General features: G+C 39.8%; 1 protein-coding gene across 1 annotated transcript in view; it reads left to right on the plus strand.

The window, feature by feature from the left end:
* The window catches only part of LOC101115586 (calcium-activated chloride channel regulator 4), a 31387-nt gene extending 23168 nt beyond the window's left edge, over positions 1–8219 (plus strand). The window contains exons 10-14 of the mRNA XM_004002157.5: positions 584–799; positions 1698–1965; positions 5077–5247; positions 6868–7104; positions 7444–8219. Of these exons, the coding sequence (XP_004002206.4) occupies positions 584–799; positions 1698–1965; positions 5077–5247; positions 6868–7104; positions 7444–7883 (1332 nt within the window). The 3' untranslated portion in view covers positions 7884–8219. The remainder of the gene's footprint in view (positions 1–583; positions 800–1697; positions 1966–5076; positions 5248–6867; positions 7105–7443) is intronic.
* Positions 8220–11444: the final 3225 nt, after the last annotated feature.

The raw sequence follows: 11444 nt of genomic DNA on the forward strand, positions 1-11444 counted from the left end.
CTCAGTGGTAAATAATCTGCCTGCCAATTTAGGAGATGCTGGGTGAATCCCTGGGTGGGGAAGATCCCCTGTAGGAGAAAATGGCAATCCATTCCGGTATTCTTGTCTGGAGAATTCCATGGACTAGGAGCCTGTAGGGTTATAGTCCATGGTGTCACAAAGATTCAGACACAACTGAGTGACTGAGCACTTTATTTTAAGTCAAGAAAAATGGTAAACTGAGGGCAATACACACACAGAACTAATTTTCTCAGAGGTAGTTTAGCACTTTAATGCTAAATCCTAGCGTAGGTGCTCACCAAGACAGCTGGGAAAATAATAACAGGGCCGTATCTCCAACTGTAAATCCCACTGTCCTGCTCTAATGCTTTTATTATATCCTGTTCTTGCCTCAGTAGCTTTAGTTCCACACTTTCTGACTGACAACTGTCATCCCAATTAGCTTTCAAAGAGATCGCAAACCTAAGGTGGTATGCCATATTTAAGTTTGTTCTCAAGGCAGAAATTTAAAAATATGTAAAACAGAAAAAAAGCATAAAATTACTCTCTTTTACAGTTATTAATTTTTTATATATTTAAACAGCTTGAAAGTAAGGGATTAAAACTCAACAGTAATGACTGGATGAATGGCACTGTAATAATTGATAGCACTGTGGGAAAGGACACATTCTTTCTCATCACATGGAGCCAACAACTTCCCTCTATTTATCTCTTTGATCCCAATGGAATGTCAATGGAGAATTTCACAGTGGATTCAACTTCCAAAATGGCCTATCTCAATATTCCAGGAGCTACAAAGGTAAGCAATTAATTTTTAGACCTCTTTGCAAATTTTACAGGTGAAAATACATCATTTGATATCATAAATGTGGATGCCAATACTTGTATCATTTCAAAATTAAGATAAAGTAGAATGTACTTGATATGACTGTATGGTCCTGAAAATTTTGGTGACAGAGGGGAAAAAAAAGAACTTAAGCATTAGAAGAAAGGAAGAGAAAGGAAAAAATTAAGTAGGCTAAGGATAACTTTGAGGGGACAATGTAGTAAGTCTGTGCAGCTTGCTGTGTAGATAGCTACAAACCTATTTCTTATACCAGATCATAGGGGAGCTTCCTTGATAACTCAGTTGGTAAAGAATCTGCCAACAATGCAGGAGACCCCAGTTTGATTCCTGGCTCGGGAAGATCTGCTGGAGAAGGATAGGCTACCCACTCCAATATTCTTAGGCTTCTCTTGTGGCTCAGCTGGTAAAGAATCTGCCTGCAGTGCAGGAGACCTGGGTTTGATCCCTGGGTTGGAAAGGCTACCCACTCCAATACTGCGGCCTAGAGAATTCCAAGGACTATTGTCCATGGGGTCGCAAAGAGTCGGAAATGACTGAGCAACTTTCACTTTCATTTTTCACCAGGTCATAGAGTCTGTAGACTCTGAGATCTAAGGATAAGTCCAAGATCAAGGCAAACTTTCCAAAACTTATTTTTACCAATGGAGATTTCATAAATTTTGGATACCAGGCATGATAATAGGATATTCTTTCCAAACTGCCTCAACTGTTACCTCTTTACCCTCAAAACTCTTAAAGCTCTCAAAGCTCTGTTTATTCGGTAACACACTTAATAGTTTAGAGTTAGATAATGGAAAAACAGAAAATAGCTTGCTGTTGGATACTTATTCCATTATTATTAAATTTTTAGGTGGGTGTGTGGACTTACAATATTCAAGCAAAAACAAGCTCAGAAACATTGACCATAACAGTAAATTCTCGGGCAGCAAACTCTTTTGTGCCTCCAATCACAGTGAATGCTAAAGTGAATAAAGATACAAACAGCTATCCCAGCCCACTGATTGTTTATGCAGAAATTCTACAAGGGTATTTACCCATTCTTGGAGCCAACGTGACTGCTTTCATTGAATCAAAATTTGGAGAAACAGAAGTTTTGGAACTTTTGGATAATGGTGCAGGTAAATCACAGGTTTCTCGGAACAAGTCTAAATGTTCATAACTCAAGGTATGTTATGAGTCCCTGAGGAAATGTGGGGCAGAGGGACAGGCATCAGAAAATTGACGCAGATTGTGGATGAACAACTGGACCAGGGTGAAATTCTATCCAGGTAACAACTCCAAAGTGATTTGCAAGTGTCTTACACATGGTAGAGCACTCAATGAACTTTCCTGTCATTATTGTTCTTTCTTCCATTTAGACAACCAATGTCTTCCAATACATAGGAAAGTATCATTGCTGATATTGAGGACAGCATCAGGAATTCTGAATAAGTGTTTCCTAGGGGTATATATGAAGAAGGCAATGGCACTCCACTCCAGTACTTTTGCCTGGAAAATCCCATGGATGGAGGAGCCTGGTAGGCTGCAGTCCGTGGGGTTGCTAGAGTCAGACACGACTGAGCGACTTCACTTTCACTTTTCACTTTCATGCGCTGGAGAAGGAAATGGCAACCCGCTCCAGTGTTCTTGCCTGGAGAATCCCAGGGACAGGGAAGCCTGGTGGGCTGCCGTGTATGGGGTCGCACAGAGTCGGACATGACTGAAGCAACTTAGCAGCAGCAGCAGCAGCAGCAGCAGCACCAGCAGGATTATATAACCAAGAAAGTCTGGCCAGAGACAGTGAAACCCAAGTAGTAGTATGGAATGAAACAGTACAATTTGGGTCCCTGGCAGGGAGGGGATGACAGCCATGAGAAATTCCCAACAGCTAGATAAGAAGTTCACATATAATCTTGGGGACTGAGACCAAAGGAAGCTGGATCTGCCATCAGAGAGAAGGGGACATCACTGGGTCATCATCAGATACCAGATCTGATTGGAAGGTATCAAAATAGAGTGTTGACCACTCTCCATCTCCTTGGTCTGTATGGGTGAGTGGTACTGTACTTTAAAACCTTTTCCCAATTCTGAATTATTCTGGGAACTAACGCTTTTTTAGAGAGGTCATTTAGTAAAGAAATTACTATCTCAGTAAACATCTAAGTTGTCAGAATTTTCAATTAGCTTCCTTTCAATGTAGTTAAATCAGCCAGCTTATAACCTATCATCAACTAGAGTTGGCCCTGTGAGAAGTTTAGAAGGCAAAAGTCTTTAGTTTATCAGTGCCTTCATCTAATATGACAATATTTTCTTAAATTATCCCATGACTCTCTTTCTCCCAACCCCTTCCATGCTACGTTAAAACTCCTGTATCTTGTTTCATTTCTCAAGGAGAAATAAAATTTCTCAAATAAAACTCAAATAATTTGGGACAGCTTTACCTAAGAAAGCATAGATGCTTAAGAATGACTTTACCTAAGAAAGCATTGGCAATTAACAATGACTTGGAGCAGGGGTTCTCAAATTTTAACTCCTGAAGTGAAATTCCTGAACAGCTTGTTTTATAACACAGAATGGGAACACCGGAAAAACTTTCGTTCCTTATATGACCCAGAGAAACTCAGATGCTGTTGGTCTAAGGATTTCATTTTAAGAATCTCTCTCTTAAAAGTCTTAACCCTCCGGAGATATGTGTTTGCAAGTTAACAAAACTCTCTAGTACTGGTGATATGAAGAAATATTCTTATGATACAGTATTCCTAAGCTCTCCTAAACGTTTATTCTAAAAACAGATGGGGTTTTCCATTGTTAGACCAGAAAATTAATCAATCATAGTGTAAGAGGTAGGGATTAAAACAAAAAATGAGACATTGAAGATAAGTTAAAATAAGTAATTTGTAGGTGATAGCAATGAGAATTAAATCTTATGCAAAGATAATACTTCTTTACTGGGGATCCTTTGATTCGGGGAGAGAGAGAGAGAGACAACATAATTGTGCTTAAAGCATGAGCTGCAAACAGACTAGCTGAGAAACGGTAAGAAGAATGCTATAATAATCTGCATATGCGTTCATAAGATGAAGGCATTAAGTACAGATGCATAGGTATCAGTATATATACCAGTATGTCTGTGTAATAATATATTATTACAAATAAAAAGGGAAAAAATGGAAGCAGTGAAAGATTTTATTTTCTTGGTCTCCAAAATCACTGCAGTGATAGCAGTCATGAAATTAAAAGACTTGCTGTTTGGAAGAAAAGCTATGACAAACCTAGATAGCATATTAAATAGCAGAGACATCACTTTGCCAACAAAGGTCTGAATAGTCAAAGCTATGGTTTTTCCAGTAGTCATGTACAGATGTAAAAGTTGGACCATAAAGAAGGCTGAGCGCCAACGAATTAATGCTTTTGCACTGTGGTGCTGGAGAAGACTCTTGAGAGAATATTAAACCATTCAATCCTAAAAGAAATTAACCCTGGATATTCATCAGAAGGACTGTTGCTGAAGCTCTAATACTTTGGTAACATGATGCAAAGAGCTGATTCATTGGAAAAGACCCTGATGCTGGGAAAGACTGAAGGCAAAAGGCGAAGAGGGCGGAGGATTAGATGGTTAGATAGCACCATTGACTCAATAGACATGAATTTCAGCAAACTGTGGGAGACAGCAGAGGACAAGGAAGCTTGGCGTGCTGCAGTTCATGTGTCTGACAAAAAAAGTCAAACACAACTTAGTGACTGAACAACAATCACAACAAAAATAATACACACACACACACACACAGGCTTCCCAGATGGCACCAGTGGTAAAGAGGCCACCAGCCTGTGCAGGAGACATAAGAGGCTTCGGTTTGATTCCTGGGTCAGGAAGATCTCCTGGTCAGGAAGGAGGGTCAGGAAGATCTCCTGGAGGAGGGCATGGCAACCCACTCCAATATTCTTGCCTGAAGAATCCCACAGAGAGAGGACATTGGTGGGCTACAGTCTGCAGGGTTGCAGAGTCTGACAGGACTGAAGCGACTTAGTATGCATGCATATGTACACACACAAACACAGTACCACAAGGATATCCATCCAACAAGATACTGATTGGCAGAGCAAAATGGAAATATTCCCCAAGGGGTCAATCACAAAATAGGGAGATCAATAAAAGCAATATGCTTATAAAGCCCATATGCTTGACTTAGAAAATACTTGTTTTTATTTTTCTTTACATTAGTAATTTATTCCTTCACTTCCATAACAAGGTGCTGATTCTTTCAAGAATGATGGAGTCTACTCTAGATACTTTACAACTTATAAAGAAAATGGCGCATATAACTTAAAAGTACGAGCTCATGGAGGAGAAAATGCCGTCAGAAGGAGCTTAAGGCATCCACTGAATACAGCTGCATTCATACCAGGCTGGGTAGTAGATGGTGAGTACTTCATAATCTCTGAAATTAACGGTGGCTTGAATAATTGTGAGTTGGTATGATTAAGGCTACAAATATTTTATAACTTCAGAGTATAGCTTCTCCCATTTCTGGAATGAATTCTCAATCACATGACAGTTTGCCTCCAAATTAACCTAAGCTTACAGTGTCTTTGGTATAGACATTTCAATGAAAGCCAGCCATTATTAGATTTGTTTGGAACATCTGACCTACATCAACAAAAATTTGCCACATTTTCAGCTCAGGATGAAGAGGCTAATATGTTATGTACTTAAAGTGAAAGAGGAGAGCGAAAAAGTTGGCTTAAAGCTCAACATTCAGAAAACGAAGATCATGGCATCCAGTCCCATCACTTCATGGCAAATAGATGGGGAAACAGTGGAAACAGTGTCAGACTTTATTTTGGGGGGGGTCCAAAATCACTGCAGATGGTGATTGCAGCCATGAAATTAAAAGATGCTTACTCCTCAGAAGAAAAGTTATGACCAACCTAAATAGTATATTCAAAAGCAGAGACATTACTTTGCCGACTAAGGTCCGTCTAGTCAAGGCTATGGTTTTTCCAGTAGTCATGTATGGATGTGAGAGTTGGACTGTGAAGAAGGCTGAGCACCGAAGAATTGATGCTTTTGAACTGTGGTGTTGGAGAAGACTCTTGAGAGTCCCTTGGACTGCAAGGAGGTCCAACCAGTCCATTCTGAAGGAGATCAACCCTGGGATTTCTTTGGAAGGAATGATGCTAAAGCTGAAGCTCCAGTACTTGGGCCACCTCATGCGAAGAGTTGACTCATTGGAAAAGACTCTGATGCTGGGAGTGATTGGGGGCAGGAGGAGAAGGGGACGACAGAAGATGAGATGGCTGGATGGCATCACTGACTCGATGGACATGAGTCTGAGTGAACTCCGGGAGATGGTGATGGACAGGGAGGCCTGGCATGCTGCGATTCATGGGGTCGCAAAGAGTCAGACACGACTAGGCAACTGAACTGAATTAACTAGAAACCAATGGTAGAATTTATCCATCTGATTACATAGCCTTTATTTGCAAAGTTTTTCTTTAGTCAAAAGGAAAAATGTGTAGAGGAAAGCAATGAAAAATATTAAGAATGCATTTTTGTTAGCTTTCCTTTGTTTTGTCCCGTACGTCACCCTTATAGGGGCTTTCTGTTGCAATATAATCTGAATATTAATCAGCAGTTGCAACAGGGAGGAAGTGTAAATGAAACCTGACACAAGTGACTGAAAGTGAACCAGTAGAAATTCCCCCAGATTTATTCCCATCTTAAAGGTAATTTAAGAAATAAAGCAACTCCTTTATTTTTAAAGCATATATTAACTATATAACAATATTCCCATTCAGGACGTCTTAATTCCAAAGCAATTTATTATCCAGTTCTACCTTACAATACTCTGGTCAGGATGCTAAAGAAAGAATTCTTCTACCAACTGAATCCTTATGATCTTGTCACCAAAATTAATAAAATGAAACTGTGTATATGGAAAAAAAAAGAGGGGGGAATGTAGGATAAGAAATACAATTCATTGAGTTCTGAAAATATTAGTGCAGATTTGTCCATTAAATACCAGGAATTTATAATGCAGGCAACATTGAAGGGAATCCACCAAGACCTGAAAATGATGAGGACACTCAGACAAATGTGGAGAGTTTCACCCGAACAGCAACAGGAGATGCATTTGTGGTTTCCAATGTTCCACAGTCTCCCTCATTACTTGACCTCTTCCCGCCAAGTCAAATCACGGATCTTGAGGCCACATCACATGAGAATGAGATCAATCTAACGTGGACAGCACCAGGGGATGATTTTGATGTTGGAAAAGGTAAGGACTACGTGTCATGCACTGTTGATTAATTGAAAGTTGCTTGTTGCAAAAGCAAGTGTCTAAGGGTGTGTGAGAGGGAAATAATTTATAACTAATAGCTCAGCAAAGTATTAATTTTATAATCTCATGTTATGAATCATCAAGTGTGGCATATTATAACCTGCCATGTATCATCTGCACAGTTTAAAAATCAGAATTCAGCTTTTATGGAAAAATAAATAAGGCTGTGGATGTGAGCACAACTTTGGCATGACTAACAGCGTTTTGGAGGAGAATGAAAAAAGATTTCATATGGTATGCTCTAGTTTCTAAACTACATATAACATTTTTTCTTAGTTCAACAGTATATCATAAGAATAAGTGAAAGCATCCTGGATCTAAGGGATAATTTTGATGATGCTCTGCAAGTAAACACTACTGCTCTGTTACCAAAAGAGGCCAATTCCAAGGAAACCTTCACGTTCAAACCAGGAAATATCTCAGAGGAAAATGAAACCCACATATTCATTGCCATTCAAAGTGTGGATAAAAGCAATTTGACATCAAAAGTATCCAACATTGTGCAAGTAGCTTTGTTTGTTCAAGAAGATTACACTCCTGATGAAATTCATCCAGATCCTAGTCCTGATAAAAATCCCCCTAAATCCGGACTCAGCATTTCTACGTTGGTGTTGTTAGTGGTTGGCTCTGTGGTAATTGTTAGTCTGATTTTAAGCATCACTATTTGTATCTTAAACAAGAGAAGAAAGCCTAGCAGACCCAGAACAGGGTTTTAAGAATATATCAACAACAAAATTAAAGGATGTTTCAGAATTTTTAAATTTATCATGTGTGAAAATAATTTGAAGAATTTTACAAGGAACCCTTAGACTAAATAGAAACATGCAGAGATATTTGAAAAATTGTAAATCAATATTAAATTAAACAATTTGTATTTATTAGTGTATCAAAAGGTGATAAATTTCTTTTTCATATTCATACCTGGTTACATATTATCTGACACAAAACTTCTCTATAAAAATACAAATTTCATCAAGAAGTTCAAACTGTCTATTGGAGTGGTCATAATACAAATGTAAGAAGGCAAATAAACAATATTTTTGAGAAATGAATTTGGTCTGAGTATTTTTTACTATAAATTGATTTTATTGTATTCACTGAAGGTCTTTAATTGTATACTTGTATCAGTTGACTTCCCTGGTGGCTCAGACGGTAAAGCGTCTGCCTACAATGAGGGAGACCTGGGTTCGATCCCTGGGTCAGGAAGATCCCCTGGAGAAGGAAATGGCAACCCACTCCAGTATTCTTGCCTGGAAAATCCCATGGACATAGGAGCCTGGTTGGCTACTGTCCATGGAGTTGCAAAGAGTCGGACACGACTGAGCGACTTCACTGTCTATCAGTTCAGTTCAGTCACTCAGTAGTGTCTGACTCTTTGCGACCCCATGGACTGCAGCATGCCAGGCCTCCCTGTCCATCACCAACTTCTGGCTTTTACTCAAACTCAGGTTCATTCAATCGGTAATGCCATCCAACCATCTCATCCTCTGTCGTCCTCTTCTCCTCCTGCCTTCAATCTTTCCCAGCATGAGGGTCTTTTCAAATGAATCACTCCTTCACATCAGTGGCCAAAGTACTGGAGTTTCAGTATCAGTCCTTCCAATGAATATTCAGGACTGATTTCCTTTAGGATGGGCTGGTTGGATCTCCTTGCAGTCCAAGGGACTCTCAAGTCTTCTCCAACAATATACTAGTATATACAATATAAATAAGGACATATTTACTGTACTTCATTGATATGGAAGATATTAAAGAAGCTAGGGGAAAGGAAATAAGTGGGGGATGCCTGATAACTGGAAATGTTGGTTTTACTCTTATAGCATTCATTGGAAAATAAGCTGTGTAGTAGGGCATTTGGGGACTGTGCTATTGAGGTAGAAGGTCTATTAGCGCAAGTAGTTCCTCTGGTGGGCTGGCACCTACTCAAGCATTGCTGAAAGCTATATACATAGAGGTGAACATGGAGAAAATGTAGGAAAGGGGTTGAAAGTGGAAATGCTGGTTGCTCAGTCATATCCGACTCTTTGTGACCCCATGGACTATAGGAGTCTGCCAGGCTCCTCTGTCCATAGGATTCTTCCAGACAAAATTACTGGAGTGGATTGCCTTTTTCTTCTCCAAAGGGGTAGAGTAAGACAACTGACTTTTTACCAGGAGGGGAATAAAAGCCTGAAATTCTCTAATAGTGGACAGAAATAATGTAAAACAGCCAGACTTTCCCTATATCCTTCCAACCTATCAACCCTACCAGCCTGGTTAGTACTCTCCCTGATTCTCTGGGGCAACAGCTTTGCTCTGATGGGTCTTAGTTGAAGACTCTCCACTTCCAGGACAGGCTTTGATTTAGATCTATTTCCAGAACTACATCAGTAACTGATTATGAATTGGTAAGAATCAGAAAAACAACAGAATGATTACCATTTTTGTGTTCTGAATAAGCTACAAAATTTATATGAGTCAGTAAAATATGAAAATGAAGAGCTCCTGCTCAATAATTTATAAGGATTTTAAGATGGTAACAGCAAAGCATTAAACCAAGTACTTAGACCTTCTAAGCATGAGACACCATGCAAATGTACAAGTCCCACCCCACAAAGCTAGCCCTGGCTATATAGTACAGGATAACCTAGTGAGAATATCTGAAGTATAAAGGCTCTACATGGGATTTCCATTACATTCCTATAGCATTGTAATGATCCAATAGTTTATTTATAAAATGTACCAGGTATAGAAATGAAACCTTAGGGCCATCACCATCTGGTAGGAAATCTAGCTACAGGAAAAATTGTAAGCTATCCCAAAAAGAAAGAGAGGCAGCCCTAAGTGGGGAAGAGTAGCCCATTATCAACCACAAAGGTTCAAATGGCTACAGGATTCCTGAAGAGAAAAACCACCACAGCAGCCATCCAACTGGCTGCTGCCCCTACAGATGGGCAGTTGGCAGTGTCACAGGCTAACGACCCACCTGGAGAGGTCAGTCCAAGCTTGTAGGACCAAGAGATGGTGTCCATTTACCATCTCAGCTGCTCAGCCCGAACTGAGGGAACCACTTTCCCATGTTATAATGCATGCTACTTGGTGTTGGCTGATGTTACAGGTCAGAGTGGCCTAATACAGCATGGGTAAATGGTGAGACCCAAAACACAGCGTCTGATGACACTACCATGAAATGGAACTCAGAATAGCACAGCTCAAAGTAACTATGAAGTGAGTCAGGACTGCTGTAGATTTGACACTAAAGTATGGTTGCTAGTCTCCAAAAGGATTTCCAAAGAGCCACAGCTCCTATTGTTCATGGCCTTATGTAGTCGTCTTCCACATTAGGGTATAGGATGGTCCCAGTGACTTATTTAAAAATCAGAAAGCAGCAGAAATGATGGACACTACATTTTTTATATTCTTGATAACTCTGTCATTTACAAAACTTCAGTTATAGTGACAGAGATCACTGCAGAGATTCCAAGACTGTACAGAGAATGAAAGAGGCCTAACTATCCCTGCTTTCCAGTCATACCTCAAGATTATTCTATTTGCAGTCATTAGACTTCAAGCATAACTAGCAAAAGAACCTCCCCTTTAAGACCAGTAAGCCAACACAATTATGGAGGACATAAATAGGTAGTTGTTTTAGCCACCAAGTTTTCAACTAGTTTGGTCCATAAATCTAAATTACTGAAACAACCAATAACAGTATTACTCAGTGTTCCATCTGGGTATCAGAACCACTGTTAACATTATGGAATTGAGAATTTATTATAGGGGTTAACTGGGACACTAAAGAACTGAACAAAGAACTGTAGAATCAGAAAAAAAAAAAACAACACGTAATATAAATATTAATAACAAACCTCCCTGAAACACTGGAGTTAGCTCTTGGTGTTGGATGTTGGAAGTTAAGCAAGGCCAGGAACTAGCGTGGAACTGTAGGAGTCTGCTATTTGCTATGTCTTTGCCTCTGCTCCACTACCACCCCTGTAAGACTCTTGCCAAGTCTCTCATTGTGGGTCTGGGATCATGATGGGCCGGCAAAGCCAGCACTAACGGAGAGGAGCTGGACACGGGGTAGGGAAGAGTAAGGGCGCTGGCCTGTTTCCATCTCTCTTATTGCCTCCTATCACCTCAGCTCCAAGTAGTCATGGCAGCTCTTTTAGATCCTTGAACTTTCGAGCAAATGTCTCTTGTCACCAACTCTAACCCAAGCCATACAGAGTCTATGAAATGTATTTCTATTTTCTCCAAGTTGCCTCAGCAAAGCAAATTCAAACAGGGAAGTATGT

This window comes from Ovis aries, chromosome 1 (genome assembly GCF_016772045.2).
Source record: "Ovis aries strain OAR_USU_Benz2616 breed Rambouillet chromosome 1, ARS-UI_Ramb_v3.0, whole genome shotgun sequence".
In the NCBI taxonomy this organism is placed as follows: Eukaryota; Metazoa; Chordata; class Mammalia; order Artiodactyla; family Bovidae; genus Ovis; species Ovis aries.